Source organism: the organism of the source record quoted next, unplaced genomic scaffold, assembly GCF_019419815.1.
Source record: "Pyrus x bretschneideri cultivar Hongxiangsu unplaced genomic scaffold, Pyrus_bretschneideri_v1 Contig21, whole genome shotgun sequence".
In the NCBI taxonomy this organism is placed as follows: Eukaryota; Viridiplantae; Streptophyta; class Magnoliopsida; order Rosales; family Rosaceae; genus Pyrus; species Pyrus x bretschneideri.
The window spans coordinates 3,601,191-3,625,659 of NW_025999513.1; the positions used below are offsets into that span (position 1 = coordinate 3,601,191).

At 38.2% G+C, this 24,469-nt stretch overlaps 1 protein-coding gene across 1 annotated transcript; it reads right to left on the reverse strand.

Moving 5' to 3' along the window:
• Window positions 1-242: 242 nt before the first annotated feature.
• LOC103956607 (vacuole membrane protein KMS1) lies at window positions 243-4,825 on the reverse strand. Its single transcript, XM_009368627.3, is given in 9 exon segments — window positions 243-755; window positions 863-886; window positions 888-1,037; window positions 1,182-1,298; window positions 1,710-1,864; window positions 2,055-2,354; window positions 2,588-2,666; window positions 3,211-3,422; window positions 4,317-4,825. Coding segments are annotated over 9 exon segments (1,281 nt in total). The 5' UTR covers window positions 4,405-4,825; the 3' UTR covers window positions 243-599.
• Between the last annotated feature and the right edge of the window lie 19,644 nt (window positions 4,826-24,469).

Here is a 24,469-nt window from a genome sequence, read left to right on the forward strand (position 1 = left end):
TTGGACTTTGTTTTGTTTGTGGTGCGTTAGATCACTTGAATGGGTAAATGTGTTCACTCTGACGGCTTTAACCGTTAAATCCTTGGTCAAATATACAATAACCACGTTATAACAGTTTCCAAATATTTCCCAAAAGTTAGGAAAAAAGTACGTCCAAAGATAAGCAATGTGCTGTGTATTAACTGAAGAATGATTCGAGAGAGAGAGAGAGAGAGAGAGAGAGAGAGATTAACACTGAAATGTACTAGAACCTCCAAACGTTGTCTTGCATTGCAAAGAATACTAAGATTCTAATTTCAACATTTAGTTGACAAAGGGTAAAAAACCCACCCCAAATAATGCTCTCCCCAAAATTACACACATCATAAACCTGCAACTTCTACATTTCTCCATTATATTTGTGACACTATACTAGCTTCTAACAAGGACATGCACGGAACATTTTGGGGAGAGATCAACGGTGCCTTCCGAAAGAGCTGTATCTAGCAATTTCTATTACTCCTAGTTGTGAAACCGAAAAGGAGAGAAGAAAAGAGAGAAAAAAACAGCAGTGGCACCATTTTAAAGACCATGGCCGAACATTATGTGTGACTGGTAGTCTACGACTTCTTTGACAACAAAGCAAGCTCCGTTTCCTGCTGTTTCTTCAGATACCTCTGAGCGGTTGCAGTAACAATCTTGACAAAGAAGTTCAACAACATAAGCCACACCAAACTGTTCCAAATTGAGGCAAACGAGAAATCCCACGTTTTCACCTGCCAAGGATTTTGAATTAGAAAAATTGAAATAAACCCGGACTTGAGATCAATATCCACAAGTTAAAAGCCAATGTCCAAGGATGCATTACAATCAGTAGAGTTACCTTGATATTTGACGAAGGAGAAGCTAGTGAGATACTTTTCCTTTGCCGCATCAATTTTCCCAATGAGGTTAGGAAGGACAGCAGCAAAACCAGGAATGAGACTGAAAACCCAAATCAGTTCATTCTCTATCCAATTTAGAAGTTGATTGTTGCAAACTGAGATGATGAAAACTGTCTGCATGTATAGAAAATATGCAAACCACGCCATTGATCAGAAGCCAATTTGGTTGCCAAAATATATCACAAAAGTGAAAACTAAAAACATTTGGTGTAACCGAAACCAAAACATACCAAAAGGAACTTAAGGAACTTAACAAACCTGTAGATGAGTTTTAATAATTGCCTTTCCAATCACTGTTGCAAGGAAAAATTTCCAAAATGGAATACCAAATTGTCCACACATAATGCCAGCCAGGTCAAAAAGAGGATTCGGCACCTGAAAATATCCCAGTTAACTGGCAGGTTACAATGAAAATAGTAATGAAAACAATGTTAAGATAAGCATAACAAGTTAACAACTGATGCTTTCTGAGATCAAACAAGAAGTCCGGCAGTACAAGCATACATGAACACCAGCTTTAATGTGCACATACTTAAGAGCTCTCAAGGCTTAAAAGTTGGATTTAAAAGACTAACTCTAACTCATAGAACTACTGTGGTAATAGAAATCCAAAATTCATTTATCTGTTAGCATATTTATCTGTGTAACATTGAATAAAAATTATCCGTAATGAAGGGGAAATAATAGATTTCCCATGGCAAAGCATAAAAGGTCACTAAGATGAAACTAAATCTCATATTTTCTGAAAATGGTAATCTAGTAATGAAGAAAGATGTTCAAACTAACCGAAGCAAGTACTAGGATTGTAAAGAAGTTCAACTGCTGAGAGTGTGACAGAAGCCAGCGCTTGATTTGGTTTAGATGAGTAGCTATGAATCCTGTTCCTTCATCTGAGGGAGCATCCAATTCTTCCATGACAACTTCATTACCAGACACGCTTGCTACATGAAGCAATAAACCAAAAGAAGATCAAAACTAAATATATAAATAACGTACATCACTGGATGAAAAGTGTGCTCCCTCCCCTATCTATTTTGCTTGTATGCTAATGGCTCCGCATACCTGCCCTTGGTGGTAAATACTAATATAAGTTGTATGACGGTTTATCAACCTAAACTTTGTTCTGCTCACCTGCTCTTGAGATAAAATATGGAGGAAGCTCCCCAATTGCAGTCCCAAGACCCCATAAAACAGCCTCTAACTGGACCTGTGGTAATATGCTGCTAAGTGGAACCCGCAAACCATGTAATGATGTAAACAAGGGGGGTCCAAAGTCAGAGCAGTTCTTCCCAAGCCACGAAGGGCCTTGTTTTAGCTGTATTGTATCGTAGTGAGCACTTTTTAGATCAACCCGACCACACTGCATTGCCTTTAATGTAAAGAACGCTATATGAGGGCCCAGATATAGGACAAACGTGTGCAAACCAGATCCTGAAGAAAAATAAGCAGAAGAAGTCTTCATATATCAGATATCAGGTAGGTCAGATCAAGGCACACCAGGAAAGATGTGGCTAAGTAGTTAAAAATAATATCAGAGATGCTCTTTCTTGTTCCAAATATGAACAGTACGACAATTGACAATTGGAGCATCCCTTTCCGAGTTTAAATTACTTGCACCATCAGAAATTCTGATATAGGAACAAGGATTTTGTCATGTTGCTTACCAAGACCAATTGAAGATGCAACTCCAAGGGCCACCCACCATAAACCGAACTGAAAATATTTGACGAGTTCCTCAAGATGCTGCAGAAATATGGCAACAACTTGTATTCATAATTCCCAAGAAGCATTTAAGCAAAACAAATAAGATAAATTCAAACACAGTATGTAATATCATGGTTCAACATCAGGAGGGTACAAATAACGTGTAAAAATTAACATCCGCACCACACAAAAAGCGTTGAAGATTGTTCATTGCCTTGAAATATAAATCTTTTAAAAAGTATACTAAGTATTAGCATTCTTAAAGCAGTCCTGTCCAAAAAATATACAGCTAACAAAAATCAAGGAGGTAGAGATTTGAAGTTGGTTCATAAGAATAAGTATCCTTCATGTAAAGGCATCAACATGGAGCCCTCTGAAAAGGTCATGACTCGTTATGACCCTAAGTCCTAACAAGCAGCTGCAGAAGGGTTTAGTTAACCCTAGATTAGCATCCTATCTACCATATATAATAGCCCCTAAAATAATGAACAAAATATCAGTGAGAAAAACCTCCGACTCTTCCATAAGAACATAAATTGCTACAAAATGTGATATCACTAAGATAATCTACAAAGAAATATACCTTTTCATGAGGACCGTCAATGGTAATTAGAAGAATCCCAAGAGACAGTACCACAGTACTCAAAAACACAAGCCAACCACCTCTTGCCAACAAATATGATATTGAACACTTAGCATACTGAAATACAGCCAAAATGAAAAACTTCAATGTTCTCAAGGGTTGAGATGTTAGTGTCAAGTTATCTAGTTCCTCTTGATGCTTCTCATGGATCCCTGAAACATTATGCAATTTAATCAGTGAAAAATATTGAAGACCGATCGGGTCTGCAGCTTCCCTTAGAGAGTGATGATCCATAATTGACTTCATTTACTTTCTAATCGTAGTTACTAACTTGCGACTGATCTCAGCTGATATTGAAACTTTGTTGACCAAGCATTAACATAGAAGAAAAGAGGTGCGCAAAATAGTTTTTACAGATGAATTTATGCACAACAAAAACGAAAGTCACAGTATTTACAAGAAAGAGAGATGGCTACTGTAACATTTGCAACTGCAAGTATACAAGTTGAACGACCACAGAGGTGGATACTTAGGTGCCTATATCCCCAAGATGGAAATTTTTTTAACTAGAATATCAAAGGAAACCTGTACTAAACAATTTCAATCATCTAAACTAAAGAAAACATTTGTATAATATCCTTCTACTCATAATCCTACTAAACTAAACACACTCATAAAGCCCATTAAGTAGCAAAAAGATAGAATTGCAGTTACAGGATAAGCATCAAAAGGATTCCTAATTATTTCAAATCCAGTATTCCGATAGTTTTCGAGATCAATCTTCATATGTTAGACCCTATTTCGCCTAATAGACTTGTTTTCTTAAGACCCTTTTGGCCTCAAATGTTACACTTCAACTTCTTTCTATTAGCAATCCACTTAATAGTCCAATTATCACCCTAATTCAAATTTCACCAATAAAACCTAAAAGTCCACTTCTTTCTAACAAATCCAAAGTTTCAAATCAATGAAATCTCAATAAATTAATAAACATGAACTCCAAACATAAAACCAATTCTGGGTTTTCGATTTGGAAGGTCAGAAATTACAGAAAAATAACATAATAAAATAATGAATGAGGAAAAGAGAGAAATTGAATCACTTGCCTGAGATCGAAGCGCCCGTGTGCTGAGAGTGAGAGGAAGAAGACGAAGAAGAAGAAGAAGAAGCATTTGATCGTTTACGGTACCCCATTGGAGTAGGCTCCCACTGCCCCAATCAAAAGCTCCCTCCTTTATATATGGAAATAAAAATATGAAATTTCCATGTATGCTTTGCGATAATCTTCCTTCTCCGAATTTACAAAAAAAAAAAGGGTCGTAAGACAATCGGAGACTGGAGTGAATCGAAAAGTGCTGGGAAATTTTGAAACTGGATCGGACCGTTGAATCAAAGTTTCAGATCTAAGACAGATCCTTCTCCAAAAATAAAGCGAGAGGGAAGAGAGACGGGGAGATACGACCCCAGAAGATTGCGTCAAATCCCGACTCCCGAATGGAGCTTTTATATATCTTTAGATGGAGTGTCCTCCTCCTCCTCCGATATCCACGAAGACCCAAACTTTTTGGTGTAGTGTTTCAACCACGAGACCAATGTGTTAATGTATTTGCTTCGATTCAAAGCCCTCAGCTCTTTTTGATTTGTTGAATAATATTTTAACATGTGTTATATTGTTTTTAAAATAATAAATATGTTATTTAATTTTTTTGGATTTTAAAAAATAAAGAATACGTGGTATTTTTTATTAGACAAAAACAGAGCAAGGACATAGACTAATAGAAATTTTATTTGAACCCATATACATTTTTTTTATACCCAACTTAAACTTTAAATATGAATTATTATTTCTACCTTATTGCATGATTACCATTAAGTACAAGATAAAATTAATATAATAAAATGAAATTTATCAATAAACCCACACCCAAATTAAACATTACCATCATGTAATGTTTATCCTACGTTGGCTAAAGCCCTATGTTGATCCATGTTGAAATGCTTTTTTTTTTCTTTGTTTGATTTCTATTTTTTTTATAGAGTTGAGAAGATGATTTTTTGAGTTTCAATTTACACCCATCAACACTGAAAGTTGTGGGGTTTGGGTTTTGCTATATAGGTGGTGGCAAAGCCTCACCTTGGAATTAATACTCTCTTCTTGGTTGAATATTTCAACAAAAAAGAAGTGGTTTCCCAGCTTAAGAAGGAGGTCAGTGTTCCCGATGATAAGTCACCTCTAAGTATAACACATCATCTTCACGGTAGAGCTTGGTAAGCTCATCCTCCACTGCTATTGGGCACACAAATTGTCCATCACCTTTCTCTACACCTATGGCAACTTCGTTGATATCCCTAGCATTCCCGCCTAACTACCGCATATCACAATATCTGCATAGAAAGAAAAGTTATTATTAGTTTATTTTATATGGTGTTTTAAGTATAGACATATGAAAGCATGTACTTTATGCTTATGCAAATACAGTCACAGGGACATGGATATCAAGAAAGTATATGGAAGATTCATAAACAAGTAGAAATTTCACCAAATTATTCAATTGGGATTTTTTTTTTTTTTAAATGGGTGGAAAGATAAATTTACATTTTGAATTGGGTTTGTGAGGGTAATTTAGGTATAAAATTGGGTTTAAAGAGATAGTAATTCTTTCATTAAAAATAATATGAGTGTAGAGGGTAAATTGGGTGTAGAAAAAAATTATATAAGTTCAAATAAAATTTCTCATTAAGTTATCACCTGTGAGTACTTAAATATGAATAATACTAGAAAAACAAAATTTTAAACCAAATGTGAAAACCAAATAAGTTGGCGTTTAGCAATTAGCAATGGATTGTATTTGACCATTTGTAGCTCTTGCACCACAATATCCAATCACAATGAATTCGTTAAATGGACCTGATAATCGAATCTTCAAAAGATGTTCGTGTTGATTCCTTTCAAAAACAGATACGGTTTTTTTAAGCAAACCCACGCCCCCATGTTCCTCAAATAATTTTAGACCTACCAACTTTCACATTTCCAACTTTCACATTTCAAACTTTCTTTAGTTTTTATATATAAGTAACTTTAGTCGTTTGATCAAATTTCAATGGTCTGGATCTTCAGATTTGATGGATTAGGAGGAAGGGATCCGAAGAGGATCCCTTTCCCAAGTCCAATTTAAGAGAAAAAAAAAAAAAAAAAGATTTGACATCCCAAAATTAAAGCTAACGTCTAAAATAATTTAAAAAAATTCGATATCAAATTAGGTTGCTCATTATGTGACTTAGCCAAACTCTCTCCCTTTAGAGCAACTCCACCGTGGGAGTTTGCTCGGGGAACAGGCCAGGAAAAAGGGCCCGAGAGCCCGGCTTCATTGCTCCAGTGCGGGGAGCCCGATGGACAGTGGCGGCTCGAGCACCAGGCTTGTGAGGAATTGCTAGCCTGCGAGCCCGGAGTGGATCTGACGCAAGGTTGACGTCATCCAAGCGTCAGCCCAAGTTTTTATTTTTTTTCTGTTAGACGTGTGCACCTCACATGGGCCTGGGGCCCGCGGCTCTGTTTCTAAAAGTTACCGTTGGGAAGCCACGTGGCTTCCCATGGTCCGTTGGATCTCAACGGCTATATAATGTGGACGGTCCGATTTTCAACGATAAAAAAAATAAAAAAAATCTTATTTAATATCAATCGTTGAATCTAAGATCAATGGTTGATATTATTCTCCTTTATAAAAAAAAATAGTTTTAAAATTCATAAATGTTACCGTTGTGCCACGTGGCACAATCTGGAGTGTTGGAATTCAATTTTTTTTAAAATCCAACGGCAGAGATTAATTAGTTGAATAAAAAAAATTAAAAAATTGTAAAAAATGAAAAAAAATCTGAAAAAAAAAATTTGAAATTTTTTTAAAAAAATTGTTTTTACTTTTCTATAAATACCTTCTCATTATCATCTACCTTACACCATAATTTCATATTTTCTCAACTACTTTCAACTTGTAAGATCTCACATCGTCCAGGGGAGTGGATCATGTAAGCCTTATATGTATATTCTCATCTCTACCTAGCAGGAAGCTTTTTGGGAGCTCATTAGCTTTAGGTTCCATCAGAACTCCGAAGTTAAGCGAGTTCAGGCGAGAGCATTCCCAGGATGGGTGACCCATTATGAAGTTCTCGTGTGAGTTTCCAGAAACAAAACCATGAAGGTGTGATAGGGGCCGAAAGCGGATAATATCGTGCTACGGTGGAGTCGAGCCCGTGATATGGTGGGGGCCTGAGCCGGATATGACAATTTAGTATCAGAGCCAAACCTTGGTCGTGGTGTGCCGACGAGGACATTGGGCCCCTAAGAGAGGATTGTAAGATCCCACATCGTCCAAGGAAGTGGATCATGTAAGCCTTATATGTATATTCTCATCTCTACTTAACACGAGGCCTTTTGGGAGCTCACTAGCTTCGGGCTCCATCGGAACTCCGAAGTTAAGCGAGTTCGGGCGAGAACATTCCCAGGATGGGTGACCCACTGGGAAGTTCTAGTGTGAGTTCCTAAAAACAAAACAGTGAAGGTGTGGTAGGGGCCCAAAGCGAAAAATATCGTGCTACAGTGGAGTCGAGCTCGAGATGTGGTAGAGGCCCAGGCCGGGATGTGACACAACCACATTCCTATCTTTCTCTCAAAGTTTCAATCCAATTTTTTTTCAACAAAATGACTACTGATACAGGTATGAATTTGACGCTTCTTGAAGATATTGCGTTGTATACTAGCTGGGTTGAAGTTACTCATAGTTCGCTTACGAGTAATGAGATGCAGTTTACCAATTATCTTGAGAAAATAGGTGGGAAAAGAACCAAAGAATCGATGTCCAGTCGTTGGAAATTACTTAGCCAATCGTTTAGTACGTGGAGAGAGGACTTGACACAAGCCAATAATAATATTCGAAGTAGGGAAAATTACGCAGATCAGGTAACAATATATTATTTATTTATTTGTTTGTATTATTTATTTGTTACCTACTTTCATTATAATTATTTCTTATCCTGCATTGTGTAGCAACTTCATGCACAAGCTTGGTATGGTGCCAAAACCAAAACCAAAAATAAATCATTTAACTGGTGGGAATGTTGGAATATTGTCAAAGATTGTCCTAAATTCAAAGTTGTGCATGTCGGTCTAAAAGTTTTCATGAACAGTATCCCTCTACACTTTACACCTGATCATGGCTCGCATGTTCATGAAGATGAAGCAAAAGAAGTGCCCGAAACACCCCCCCTGAACAAGCGTCAGGATCGACCCGTTATCCAATTAGGCCTGAAGGTAAGAAGGCTTTAAAGAGAAAAGGGAGTGCTTCGAAGAATGATTATGCAAAGTATATGGAACAACTTGCTCGCCAAGGTGAAATGACTTTGGTGCGGGAAATGGCGAAATTTGAGGCTGATAAGGCTAGAGAGGAGGCAAATGCTGCAGCTGTTGAGAGAGCATTTCAAGCTAATGAGAGAGAAAGAGAGCTACTTAGGCAAGAAAGGGAACAAGTTAGAGAAGAAATAATGGCTCAACGAGATCAGTGACATTATGAACACGCCTTTAGAAGGGAAGTCTCCAAATTCTAAATATTTTTGGAAGTCGGAGAAAGCGGATGTGGTGCGAATGAGGCATGCAAGAGAAGCGAGAGCAAGAGTAAATGGTCCTAGCACAACAAGAGAAGATCATCCTAGCACCACAAATTGGTTAAGTGATGATGAATAGAGTACTTTTGTAATCGGAGTCCATAATTTTCCAATCACTTTGGGTTGTAATTTCTTATTTATTGAATAGAGTAATTTATGTTGTTTCCAATTTATTGATTTTGGTACTTTATTTAATTTGGTAATTTATTTATACTAAGAGAATCTTTATTCAAAAGGCATTTAAACACTCCAAATAAAATTATATAAACATACCAATAAACTCACTAATGAACTAAAAGAAACACACCAAATAAAATTAAATAAACACACACAAAAAAAACAAACACACTAAATGAACTTAAGTATCTTGAGCTTGTTTCAATTTCCACTGGTGCTCTATCATATCAATTTGTCGGACATTGTGCATATATGGCCTTTGAAGTGTAGTATATCGTTGAATGATCAATTCATTGTAACATCCATCCCTTTCTAATGGCTCATATTGCACGGGTTCTTCGATGGCGTCATGAGCACAATATATACGTGTTCTTGAATTGTTCATCGTGTCTGGCTCATATTCATTAACGGCATCATAATCGTACTCATCTTCCACAATCATGTTGTAAAGAATGATGCACATCATCATGATGGATCGAAGCGACTCTACATCAAACAATTTGGCAGCACCCCTGACGATCGCCCAGCGAGCTTGAAGGATACCAAACAACGCTCCACATCCTTCCTGCACCCCTCTTGATAGCTTGCAAAGTGTTTTTCACTTGCACTTCACGAACGTGGCATTGTTTTGACAAATGTTGACCACCTTGGAAAATGTCGTTTGCTAGGTAGTATGACCCGTTATACATATGTCCGTTGACGCAGTAAGTGACTTTTGGTGCCTTTCCTTGCAGGACATCGTTGAACACTGGGGATTGGGCAAAGACGTTGAGGTCATTTTGAGCTCCCAGAACCCCGAAAAAGACGTGCCAAATCCATGTATCAAAAGATACCAGACTTTAAGCCATTGGAGCGATTGATGTCTTGTGTAGTTTTAGCTTGTACGAGCGAGGACTTTGAACCATTGGAGCGATTGATGCCTTATGCAGTTTTAGCTCATGCGAGAACTTTGGCCCATTGGAGCATAATGCAGCTTTGTGCCATTTGAGACTTGATATGGCTTCATGCCATTTGAGAGTTTTCATTTGGCTTCGTGCCATTTAAGACTTGTCGCCGCTTTGTGCCGTTTGGAATTTTGATGTGAAATAAGTTCACTAGATGATAAACCTATCAAGCTTTGTGCTTTGAGATGGTTCGCATCTACGGCAGTTGAAATGGTTTGTAATCCGTAGGTCAAAGTTGTCTCCAATGTTTTTTTTTGTTTTAACAGCTTGTACTCGATGCCTCCGCGATGGAGTAGTGAACTTTTGTTTGGCACTCATGTGTTGCCAAAGTGATAATGCCCACATGAATAATATGGAAAAGCTACTCTCCTTCTTTATTCTCTGAATTCCACGTGGATAGTATTCCCATTTAATTTGAGAGAATTGTATTGCAGCAAGTAAAAAAAATGACTAGTCACAATCAGGAGCAATGTTTGAAAGCCACGTCACATTCACTTGATTTTTTTTTTTCAAGGAACTTGATGGTGCTTTGACTTGTCCTGTTGTACTTCTTTTCTCCCTTTTTTTTGTAATTTTTTTATTCTTTTTTATTTTTTTTATGTTTGGTGTCGATGAGATGGGGTTGCCTATTTTTTCTTCCTTGCTTTCCTTTGTCGTGGGAGCCCTGTTAGTTTGTCTCCATGCTTTCGATTAAATTCTAAAGAGTTAATTACAAAAAACTAGCTTAACTATGGATCAAATGACACTTTCATACCTCATTTTTTAAAATTAACAATGTCATACCTTATCTTACGAATTTGTGTCAATGTTATACCTTCCGTTAGCTTGACCGTTTATTTCTCAGTTAAATGCTGACGCGGCTTGATCCGGGACCCATTTATATTAAAAAATTAATAAAAAATTATTAAAAACAAAAAAAATCATTTAATATTATTTAAATATGAAAATAATAAAGAAAAGTTATTTAAAAAAAAAAAAAAAACCAACGTCAATTCATCCCTTTCCCCCCCCCCCTCTCTCCCTTCTCCCCATCTTCATCTTCTTCCCCTTTCTGCAACTACAACCCAGAAAAACAGAAGAGAAAAAAAAAAAAAAACCAATTTGTTTTCCCTGCTCCTCACCCCCTCTTCTCACCACACCCACCCACCCCACCTTCGCACCCCACCCTCTGCACCCAACCTCGCACCCACTACCTACAACCCCTAAAAAAAAAAAAAAAAAAAAAAAACCAGAATAAAAACCCCACTACCTACAACCCCTAAAAAAAAAAAAAAAAAAAACCCAGAATAAAAACCCATTCTCCTGGGCGAGGAGAAAATGGGTGGCCGGGGCACCGGGGGAGGGGGGGTGGGGTGGGGGAATGGGTGTGGAGGTGAGAGGGTGGGTGCGAGGGGGGCGGACGAACTGGGTATTTTTTTTTTCTTCTCTCTTCTTCTTCTTCTGCAGGTTGGGTGGGTGGGTGAAGGGTTTCCCGTTGTTTTTTTTTTCTTCTCTCTTCTTCTGCAGGTTGGGTGGGTGGAGGGGACATGTTTGCTGCTATTTTTTTTTTCCCTTCTTCTTCAGGGGGACGAACTGGGTTTCCCATTGTTGTTGTTGTTGTTGTTTTTTTTTTTTTTTCTCTTCTTCTTCTTCTTCTTTCTCCTTCTTCTTTTCTGGGTTGCAGGAAGATGATGGGGAAGAGAGAGGGGGAGATGCACGAAAGGAGAGGGAAGATGATGGCTAATGTTTTTTATTTTTTATGTACTTTTTATTATTATTTTAATATTTAAATAATATTAAATGATTTTTTTGTTTTTAATAATTTTTTAATAAAAATGGGTCCCGGATCAATCCACGTCAGCATTTAACTGAAAAATAAACGGCCAAGCTAACGGAAGGTATAACATTGACACAAATTTGTAAGATGATGTATGATATTGTCAATTTTAAAAGATGAGGTATGAAAGTGTCATTTGACTCATAATTGAGGTATTTTTTGTAATTAACTCAATTCTAAATTTACAAAGCCCATAATTTAGATGGGGAAACAAACCATGACTTTTCTTTTGTTCTCCACGAGAGTGGCTTTCCTGTTGTCAAGGAAAGAAGACCACATCAACATATTTATATTTTACTTTTGATGTGACAAAAGCCTCTTTTGTATTTTTGGCTGGAACTCTTATCCTCTTCCTTTTGAGTTTTGAACTCTTTTTTTTGTTCTTGCACAGAACCCACTTTAACGGAGAAGAGACAATCATGATTCATGAGTGATGATTTATCAGATGTTCTTGTTAGAGTAATTGAACCACGTTTACAAGGAACAAATGACGCAGACGACCAGGAAAGATGCACGGCTGCTTGCTTAGTGTAATTATCCCCGTTGCTTCAGATTTTGCCTTCACTCATTTCGTTCATTGCTCTCACTAGCTCGTCCTCTCTCTGCCTGCATATTCTATTAGGCTGAAAACTTCTCTCTTTCATTTTTTTCTGCATCATTTCTCTTTATCTTTCCTCTTGTGAAGTTTGTAATCACTTGGTTAAAGTAGGAACAAAAGTATGGTCCACATTTCCTTCATGATTATAGGTCTTACACGACATATTTTTCTCAAACATAGCTACACCACTTTTCAAACATAGCTGCTACACCTTTGACGGCATACCTCCGAGCAGCGTCTTTGCATAACTGATGTCTTGCGTTGTAGCAATCACCAAGTCACAAATGGCTATTGTCTTTTCCTTCTTGTTGTGCTCTGGGACTGCGAAGGAGGCGATGCCTTCAACTTTGGTGCCCAACAGCGTCATGGAATTCCCAGACTCCATGAAGCGTGGCCATGTTGCGATGGGAGGTGTGGAGGGACTTGCGGCAGTTGGTTGGGGTTAGGCTGTGGTGGAGATGGATTATTCAGACTTGGTTGGAACTTCAGGGGTGGTTTAGACCACCCACAAGAAATTCATGGAGTTGACGGCAGCGGCAAGGACGGTTCTGTAGGGAGTGGCACAGACTGCTCCTTTTTCTTCTCGGCATAGATGAACTTGCTAGGCAAAGAGGTCACGGCATGGCTTCAACGTCCTTTTGGGCTTCCGTTAAACGTCCGCGACGGTGTTGCAAATGTCTCCACTAATGGAGAAGGAAGGAGTGCGCTGTGATTGGAGGAGTCGATAGAGGAGGCTGCTGCTGCTTCTCTTTTTTGTCCCTGGGCCGCCATTGTTAGGCAGTACTAGACCATTGTAGCGTCTTGGAGTCCTCGGAGTCTGTCTTCTGCTGTTGTTGGTGCTGCGACGGGAGAAGAGAGGAAGCCATCATATGGTTTTGCTCCATTTTTGCCGAGAAAAGAGAGGGAACCAGAGTCCCTGGAAGTTTTGATGAGGAAGGAGTTTGATCCCCATAGGCCCTAACTTTTGCAGGGAATCGGTGGAAGCCCCATCATTTTCCTTGCTTTGGGGAGTGGGAAAGCAAAGCTCCCCCATTCTTTTCTCCAAAAACTGAAACACAATGACAAAGGAACCATTAAAAAACATTAAACTCACCTTGTTTTTTTATACCCTTGCCGTGTATCCCCTCTCTCTCTGCTTTTTCTTTGCTTTCCTCCTTTGTTCTTCCCCGCGTGCTTCTCAATTTCTGCCGCGTTTTATTATCACACCCCCCCCCTCCAAATTGTAAAAAAAAACCTAGAATTGTTTCCTTTTTCTAAGTTGAGCGCCATACCATAAAATATCTAAATGGTCAGCAGGAAGGGTGAATCGATCCACAAATGTTCCCTTGAATCTTTTATAAAAAATAGTAGGATTCGAATGAATCTTGTCCTAAGAAGGCTTAATAATAAGTTTTCACATAGAGCAGGTTTGACATGCAATTCCTTGAATCAAACCTAAACTTCAGGTTAGTGGATGTTCGTGTGAAGATTTGAGGATACATCGCATCACTGTTCATCCAGGGTGTCCCAAACGATTATGCCAAATTGTAATTTTGTGCACGGTCCCTGAGGTAGGGCCGACCACATAGTGGCTCTCTATAGGGCGTATGGTTGTAATATATAGACCACTCGAGGTACTCTCCATATTTTTTAGAATACGCTTCTGGTCATATTCGTAAGAAGTGATGCACAGAAATTCAACTATATTTTCTACATAAGTTTTAGCATGGTAATTATCTCTAATGTCCTTGAAACTCAACTACGTTCTTCTGGAACATGGAGAATACAGTGACTCATCAATGGTAAAGATTATACCATTGGACATTATTATATGTTTCCAACCATATCTTTCAATTAGGTTGGATGGGTGATAGGAGCATATTCATGCGACTTAAATGGCTTGTTCTCGTGCATTTACGTTATGTTTCTCTAGTTATTTTAGTCCTTTATGCTTCTTTTGTGTGTTTTCAGGTTCTAAGGGCTTAAGGAAGAAAAAAGATGCATTTTGGAGCATTTTGGAGCAAAATTGGGCTTGGAATGGATGGCATATGATTGGAGCCAAAATGTTGGACGAATTTGAAGGCCTTGTATTCACTTTGGACATAAAACAAAGGGCCTAGCCCATTCTCTCTTAAACCAAGCCCTTTGCCATGCATTTCCTTCCAATTCCAAAGCCCACAATCAATTCAAATGCCATGCAAATCCATATTCAACACCCTAAACTACAAGCATGCATCATCTCACCAAGCAATCAAACAAGCCACATGCATGTCCCTTTAATCATTCAACCACATTCCCACTTTCCTAGCTAACCCTACATGCATTCTTTATTCACTCTTCATCATTGCACCACAAATCATTCACCCACATGCACTCATATTCCCATTTCCTTTCCAACATCTCACATGCATTTCCACCTTCCTACTTCATCATTTCACCACATTCTCCCTCTTTAATTCCACATGCATTCACTTCATCATTACACCACCACTCATTCTTTAATTCCACATGCAATTCTTCATCATTCCTTCACACAAATGCTTAAACAAACATCCATATGTTCCCTCCACTCCTCCTATAAATACCCTTGCATTCCCATTCATTCAAATCATCTCATTCACAACACAACAACACACCACAAACACATTCCTTTCTCCCTTAGAATCCAAAAACCATCTTCCATTTCCACCACTCCTCATCCATTTCCATAATTTCCCAACACTTCCATCCCCCCAACCAACCTATCCTTAAACCTTGTGCTACAACAACGAGGAAGAGAAGAGTGCCTAAACGTTCATACAATTCAAGTTTTGAGTTGTTGGAATGTTTAGGTGTTTCTTTGATTTCAAAGTTTCATTTTAATTCTCTTTGTTTTGTACGTATGAGAAATGGAAGAAAAGAGTGCTTAAACGTTCATACAATTCAAAGTTTTGAGTTGTTGGAATGTTTAGGTGTTTCTTTGATTTCAAAGTTATGAGGATATAAACCCCCTTTAGCTAGGGGGTGATTCGAAACTATGTTTATGTTTGTAATATGATTTGATTACTTTTAATTACGTTTCATAAGTTGTGAATTCAATTTGTTTAACTGTTTAATTGATAACCTATTTATGTATGTTTATTAAGAATGAATGCTTAATTTTCATGCATGAATTTGACGCTAGAATATAAGTGAGTTTCACGTAATAGTTATGAACTTATATTCACAAGTAGTGGAGGTTGCTTATAAACAATCGTGTTAAACATATTCTTGGCATAAGTTTCATGCAATCATAGTAACGAATGCCTCGTCAACACTTATAGTTTTCATGATGCTTAATGATTCTTGCTTGTATCTCTATTATGCAATTCATGTAGGGAACTTGTGAGGAATGCTTTGGATTGTCGTATGCAATCATCCAATTCATTAACTTAAGGAAAACTTGACGGTTAATTTAAGCGGACCTAATTAACCCGGGGCGTTGAGAATTCATGGTTTATTGAAAAGCAATTAGACATCGTTTTGTATGCAAGTATAACATATGTGGAGATGAACCCCTTAGCTAGCTTCCCATCCATTCATTTCCGTCAAATCCATATTTACAATTTGTTTTGTTTCCAAGTTTCCATTTTTAGTTTAAAGTCGTCCAAATCCAATCCCCCTTTACTTTATTGTTCAATTTAGTTAGAAATCAATTTAGTTTGTGTTTTTAAAGCATTTTGAGTCTTTTGGTTTGTCTTAGTGTTTTAACGTTTAGTTTCACATTCTTTGAGTCTAGTTTAGTGTTTTATCTTGTTTTTACGTTTTTGAAGTCAAATCCAAGTGGTTAACAATCCCTCCTAATCCCCGGTCCAGAACGATCCCTACTTACATCCATACTACAATTGTCAAAAAGAGGGTTTAATTTGTGCGCGTATAATTCTCGCATCAAATTTTGGCGCCGTTGCCGGGGATTAGCAACTTTGCTAATCCCTTGGATTGTTTTATTTTCGTTTGTGTGTATATATTTTTAGTTTTATTTTGTTGATTTTAGAAGCACAACATGGCATTTGATAATGCTTATCTTTTGTCACAGCTCATGGAAAGGTCCCAAATGCAAAACGTTGATATAGTTGATCTTCAATCAAGGAATAACGTGTTTTCCAATACTTACAATTCGGATTGGAGTGATCAATCAACTTCTATGTGGTGGGAACCTCAAAATGTTCAACAAGAAAGATATTGGGAGCCACCTCATATTCAATATGCCCAACCAAACTCAAATTCGTCAATAGATTATAATCAAATTCTTAATGAATTAAACTCTTTGGTGCAGGGTTCACAAAATCAAGCTAAGGAGACTCACCAAGAAACATATTGGCAACCATATGAGGATTCATATGCACCACCACAGCCTTCCCCTCAATCTTCACATCCAAATTCAGGTATATCAAATTATTATAATGAAGTTATTCAACAACTGAATTCTATGGAGCAGGGCAGGGAAGCTCAACCATTTCAACAAGACGTATTTTGGCGACCAATTGAGGATTTCTATCAAGCAAAAAAGTTGGCTGAGTGGAACAGTCAATTTAGGCAGAATGCAGAATGCATGGAACAAATTCAAGAACAAATGGTTGAAGATGAGCACATGGATGAATTGCTACTGCTCGAAGAGGAGGAGGATGCACAAGGCACGGCAAGGGAAGAACAACCCTTGCCGCAACCTCCCAATATTCCTACACCACCCCATTCAAGTAAGGTTGTTCCAAATTTAATTATTTCTAACTTTGTTCCCCCAAATGCACCCTTCCCTGGCAGGTTCATGCAATCCATGAAAGATGAGGGGAAGAAAGACATCTTGGACACCTTTCCAACAATTCACGAGGAAAAAGTGGTTGAGGAGCATCTTGAATTCATCAAGGAGGAAATTGGAGTGGATCACACAGCCACAACCTTCAAAATGTCCAATCTGAATGAAAACATCCCTTGTGCATTTGTTGAATGTGCTGCGACTTTAGAGCCAATATTGCAGCCCATAGGTAAGCCACCAATTCAAAATCCAAAGTCGTTTTTGACTAATATGTTGTTGATGTCAATGATTAGGGCACCCACTCTTGAAATTCAACCATTGCCGGAACATTTCAAGTATCATCATCCATTCAATGATCAACTCCATGCCGTGGGTTCCATTAAGGCATGATTGTGTTCTTCGTCCGGCTACAAGACGTTAAAGAAAGCGCTATTTGGGAGGCAACCCAATACAGTAAATAAAACTTTTGCTTGTTCATTGATTTTTTTCGATAAATTACAATTGTATCTAAACATGGCAGAAAGATGGAGCCTTTACAAAGGTTGTGTACGTGAGGCCCCACTACGTGGCAACACTCTCGGAGCAAGAGGTCTCGGAGCAGGAGGCATCGGAGCAGGAGGCATAGGAGCAGGAGGCATCGGAGCAGGAGGCATAGGAGCGGGAGGCACCGAGGATAGATCATTCAAGGCCCCAAACCTTGGTGGAACGCTGGATGACCCAGGAAAGAGGTGCCTCTGGAAGAAAGCTGCAAACCGTTGACGGTCATCAAGCTCATCAAGCTTCCTCTTCATGCCTGATGAATAATTATTTGCAAGCACGTGCAAAGTTCTATTCTCGTGCTTAAGTTGTTTTATCTCTTGCTTCAGGTTCTCCACCTCCGCCATCAATGATTCAACCTGACGGGAGCGAGCAAGGAGGCGTTGGCCCATGTTTGACACAGAACCAGCGCACTGAACGCTGAGAGCCAGGGACTCTTGAACGGCCAACTCATCGGACCGTCCTGAAAGCAGCTGACTATCTCTGGGAGTGAGGAGGTTCCGAGCTACTATCGTAGCTGTTGTGGCGTCCTGCATCACGGAATCTTCACCTGTAAGAGGACCGTTAGAAGATAAGAAAGAAGGGCGCCATACGTTACCTTGAAGCGGCACGCCCGTATCACTGCGGAGACTCAATTCTAAGCTAAGGTTTGATGGGTTTGCCATTTTTTTAAAAAAAGTGTTCAAAGATAAGGGGTGGACGGAGTAAATTTTCAAAGGGCCGGAAACGAGTTTCAAGAATGGGAAATCTTCAGAGTGTGTAAGTTGGCGGTGATCGATAGCTCTATAAAAAGCCAAGGCAACGCGTCCACCGATTCAAAAAGCCGGAATTTGAGGCGTAAAGTTCGGCGACGCTCCCTCAGCTTTTCAGAAAACGCGTTCAACACGTGGAGGCCATCATCGCAGCTACACGTCTTTAGCCGACAAGCGCAAAGTTCGGCGACGCTTTCTCTGCTTTTCAGAAAGCGCCTGCTCAGAAATCGAAGAGGCGTCTTCAAATATCGAAGAGTCGTCACTATTTCAAAAGGCCGGATTTGCGGGATCAAAACGTTTGTCGACAAGGGTAAGAGAACAGTACCACCACTTGCTATCCCTATATTTGTCGACTTTCATCTTTTATGGCAAGGCAAACCTGAAGAAAATGCCCAACTCTTTCTCACCTCTGAGGGCGCACTCCCAGCAAAGCCTTTCGAAACACTCACTTCTTTCTTCTTCCCCAAAGATGATACCAGATGCCTGGAGTACAGATGACCCAGGAGGAAGCAGCACAACAAATACATGTGCTGATTCATTCACCGCTTCTTCAAAAGCAAAGGTATCTCATATCATCAAGGTCAAAAGCAAAAGTATCCCATATCATGCTCTTTCCCTGTCTTTTCCTTTGTCTTTGTTATTAATCGCATAGCAAAGTGAAAGAAGCAATCAGCCAGCACTTGGAGTCTATCTAGACTCTATTCCCTGGTTGCTTACCTAGCTTTGCTGAGCTATCCTCTAACCCTCTTCAATACGAATTGGAGAGATTGAACAAAGAAACAGATAAGAGAAGGAAGCTCAGACCTTCGGGGGAGACCAAAGGAAGCCTGCTGCCCAGTTCAAGAGTAGCACAAAGGAAAATCAACGATGGGAGCAGCGCAGTTCAAGAGTAAGCCTGTGGAATCACAAAGATCCAAGCCTCACTGCAATCACCAAGGAGAAGATGGAACGAAAACTCCATAACCAGATTTGCATCTCTAAACTCTTCTCTTTGTTAGATACATTCTGCCATGTTTAGTATGTTTAATTGCTGTTTATATGTTTGTTTGTGTTTAGTGTGGTTTTTAACATTGAGGACAATGTTTGATTTAAGTGTGGGGGAGATACTCAAGTGTTTTGATGCAAATTCGTAGGGTTTTATCCACCATAACTTCAAATGTTGTTTCTTGCTGTTTTTAAGTGTGTTTAGTGTGTTTTGACTTAAAAATTCGAAAATCACATAAAAATTTGAAAAACATGTTTTGAAAAGCCTAAAAAGAGTGTTTTGAGTCGTTTTTGTGTCGTAGGTACCTTCCAACACAATGATAAGGATTTGGTTTGTAAGTGCATGACTGTTAAAAAGAGTTATAAACATAGAGAAAAGTTTGATTTACTCTTGGTATATGCTTGGTTATGGTTATAATGTATGACTTCACATGCAATCATAAAAGAAAAATTCGTTTTTGTAACATGCTTGAAGGAAGGAACTCAAACAAACGCTACAACCCTGAGAGACTTGAGCTTATAACGTTCTTTGGAGAGTATAATCTGTGATTTCTTGTTTTCTAAAGTCGTTGCATGATCTCATTATTCTTTGCTTGGTTACTACTTAGAAGGCGTTTCATCATATAGTTCCAAATGCTAGAACTCATGCCCATTTCATTCAAAGCATATTATTGATTTGCATAACACATATTCAAGATGAAGTTGTGTAGTGACCACCATCAAAGCCAAAAAGCCATGTGCCCTTAACTCATTTTGTGTTTAAGTTTAACCCCATTGAGCCGTGTTAGCCCATGTTCTTTGTTAACCCACTTTATCCTCACCTAACCTAGAATATGACCGTCCTTACCCTTGTTCTTGAAGCATAGTAAGCAATGAATTCCTTTTGATTAAGGTATTGCAAGAAAATAAGTGTGGGGGAAGGAATGCTTGTTCTTACGTTTATATGTATGTTTTGAGATTCAAAAAAAAAAAAAAAAAAAAAAAAAAAAAAAAGTGAAAATAAGTAAGAATGAACTCACGAGCGTTGATGGTTGAAGAAAGGGTCCAAAAAGTGAATATGGCCCTAAAGTTTTGTGTGACTTTCCCTTGGGTGTTCAAAGTTGACTTCTGCGTTCTTAAGGGAATTCTAAGTGCCTGATTCAATACTTTGCTCACTATTGCTTTAAGAATGTTTGTTTACCCTTCACCTTTCATTGTTAGCCAATACCCTAGCCCCGTTACAACCCTTTGACTTCTATCTTGAGTGTTATGTATTTCAATTGTGGAGTTTGAATTTGGTATGAGCATATGGTGTCACTGGTTCTCGCGTCTAAGTAGTAGCATTCCATTCATGAGATCATATCTAAACATGCTTATTAACTCCAGAAATTGCGTTCTTTGTGATACATATATGTGAGTGTCGTTTTCATGTTTACATCAATCTTCTCACATATGACTAGATTAGGGTGTGTAGTTAGAAATTCTGAGTGAAAATCGAGTGCATATCTTGTAAGGAATTGAGCAAATTCTCTAAGGCATGTTACTACATTCAAAACATGGTTTTAAATGCTTAATTGTGAACTAGTATATGGTGACTATGATTAAGAATGTACTTAAGTGTGAAGATGACTAAAATCTGTGGGAATGATGATTTTTAACTTGTCATGTGCATTGGAAATCCCTAAGACGGTTGTTGGAAGGTTTAGGTGTGTTTTACTTGTTTTGTTTCGTTTCGTTTTGTTTTGTTTTTCTTTCTGTTTTGCTCGAGGACTAGCAAAAGATAAGTGTGGGGGAGTTTGATAGGAGCATATTCATGCGACTTAAATGGCTTGTTCTCGTGCATTTACGTTATGTTTCTCTAGTTATTTTAGTCCTTTATGCTTCTTTTGTGTGTTTTCAGGTTCTAAGGGCTTAAGGAAGAAAAAAGATGCATTTTGGAGCATTTTGGAGCAAAATTGGGCTTGGAATGGATGGCATATGATTGGAGCCAAAATGTTGGACGAATTTGAAGGCCTTGTATTCACTTTGGACATAAAACAAAGGGCCTAGCCCATTCTCTCTTAAACCAAGCCCTTTGCCATGCATTTCCTTCCAATTCCAAAGCCCACAATCAATTCAAATGCCATGCAAATCCATATTCAACACCCTAAACTACAAGCATGCATCATCTCACCAAGCAATCAAACAAGCCACATGCATGTCCCTTTAATCATTCAACCACATTCCCACTTTCCTAGCTAACCCTACATGCATTCTTTATTCACTCTTCATCATTGCACCACAAATCATTCACCCACATGCACTCATATTCCCATTTCCTTTCCAACATCTCACATGCATTTCCACCTTCCTACTTCATCATTTCACCACATTCTCCCTCTTTAATTCCACATGCATTCACTTCATCATTACACCACCACTCATTCTTTAATTCCACATGCAATTCTTCATCATTCCTTCACACAAATGCTTAAACAAACATCCATATGTTCCCTCCACTCCTCCTATAAATACCCTTGCATTCCCATTCATTCAAATCATCTCATTCACAACACAACAACACACCACAAACACATTCCTTTCTCCCTTAGAATCCAAAAACCATCTTCCATTTCCACCACTCCTCATCCATTTCCATAATTTCCCAACACTTCCATCCCCCCAACCAACCTATCCTTAAACCTTGTGCTACAACAACGAGGAAGAGAAGAGTGCCTAAACGTTCATACAATTCAAGTTTTGAGTTGTTGGAATGTTTAGGTGTTTCTTTGATTTCAAAGTTTCATTTTAATTCTCTTTGTTTTGTACGTATGAGAAATGGAAGAAAAGAGTGCTTAAACGTTCATACAATTCAAAGTTTTGAGTTGTTGGAATGTTTAGGTGTTTCTTTGATTTCAAAGTTATGAGGATATAAACCCCCTTTAGCTAGGGGGTGATTCGAAACTATGTTTATGTTTGTAATATGATTTGATTACTTTTAATTACGTTTCATAAGTTGTGAATTCAATTTGTTTAACTGTTTAATTGATAACCTATTTATGTATGTTTATTAAGAATGAATGCTTAATTTTCATGCATGAATTTGACGCTAGAATATAAGTGAGTTTCACGTAATAGTTATGAACTTATATTCACAAGTAGTGGAGGTTGCTTATAAACAATCGTGTTAAACATATTCTTGGCATAAGTTTCATGCAATCATAGTAACGAATGCCTCGTCAACACTTATAGTTTTCATGATGCTTAATGATTCTTGCTTGTATCTCTATTATGCAATTCATGTAGGGAACTTGTGAGGAATGCTTTGGATTGTCGTATGCAATCATCCAATTCATTAACTTAAGGAAAACTTGACGGTTAATTTAAGCGGACCTAATTAACCCGGGGCGTTGAGAATTCATGGTTTATTGAAAAGCAATTAGACATCGTTTTGTATGCAAGTATAACATATGTGGAGATGAACCCCTTAGCTAGCTTCCCATCCATTCATTTCCGTCAAATCCATATTTACAATTTGTTTTGTTTCCAAGTTTCCATTTTTAGTTTAAAGTCGTCCAAATCCAATCCCCCTTTACTTTATTGTTCAATTTAGTTAGAAATCAATTTAGTTTGTGTTTTTAAAGCATTTTGAGTCTTTTGGTTTGTCTTAGTGTTTTAACGTTTAGTTTCACATTCTTTGAGTCTAGTTTAGTGTTTTATCTTGTTTTTACGTTTTTGAAGTCAAATCCAAGTGGTTAACAATCCCTCCTAATCCCCGGTCCAGAACGATCCCTACTTACATCCATACTACAATTGTCAAAAAGAGGGTTTAATTTGTGCGCGTATAATTCTCGCATCAATGGGTCTGAGAGGGTAGTCAGAGGTGCATTCTTAGGTATGAAGTTAGTGAAATAGATGCGTTCACGCAAAACGATGTGTGTGGTTCAACTATCTGCCAGACAACTAACTTTCCCACTAGTCATACCTAGAAATAAAAATTAATTTGAATCGATCACTTGCATAAAAGTTCTAAAAACAAATATTCATTCAAAATAATGTACGTATTCAAGGATGCTAATTAATTTAAAAACTTAATATCCAAAAACAAATCACCAATAAATAATCCAAATATAAAGGAAAAATTGTTCAAACTTAAACCCAAAAACAAAGAGAGGGTTTGGCCACTAGGTGGAATTTGGCCCCAGGTGTTCTAAAAATCAACTAAAAATATCTAAGATTCTAATCTTCCATATGGGTAATGGCCTATTGAAAGTCAAAAACTTCCATCTTGGTACTCTCCGGTTCATCCACTTGCACAAAGTTTAATTCAAACTTTTTACGACGAGAATGATATTCAGCTACAACCTTCGGCATGGAAAACACGGGACCAATGGTCATTTGAACCACAGCGATAGCACATGTTTGCATTCATGGTGTCAGGTTAGAAAGCTTCTGGGCTCCATTTCCTCCCTTAGATAGGTCTTGGCTTTGTTGATCTTGACAGAGTGGCTTCTAGCCGTCCCTACCACACATATGTTGTCATTTTGGGTGTTAATTTGTGCTATAATGTGCTTCAGGCATAGCAGTCTTCCCAGTAGGTCGAGCTTGATGATTTTTCATCAACAATTGATTCTACTTTTCAGCGAAAAGTAAAACAGAGATCAAATCTGAAAACTTAGTGAACTTATGAGACCTATATTGTTGTTGCAGGACAATATTGGTAACAGATAATGTCGAATAGATCTTCTATAGGAGATCCTCCTCGGTCAAGTTCTAGTTACAGAACTTGAGAAGTGATCGGATTCGACAAACTTCATAATAATATTCATTCACAGACTTAAAGTCTTGGAAGGGCAAATGTTGTCAGTCATGTCTTGCTTCATACAAGAAGATGTTCTTTTGGTGATTGAAGCAAAGCAACCCAAAGTGCTTGTGGATCTTCCTTAATAAGGTACTCGGTTTGCAATGCATCATGAATGTGTCTTCAGATGAAGACAATGGCAGTAGCTTTCTTAGCTTTGCTAACCGGGTTGTTAGTATCATCTTCAATGGCGGGACGCAAATTCTTTGCGGTGAGGTGGAGTTTCA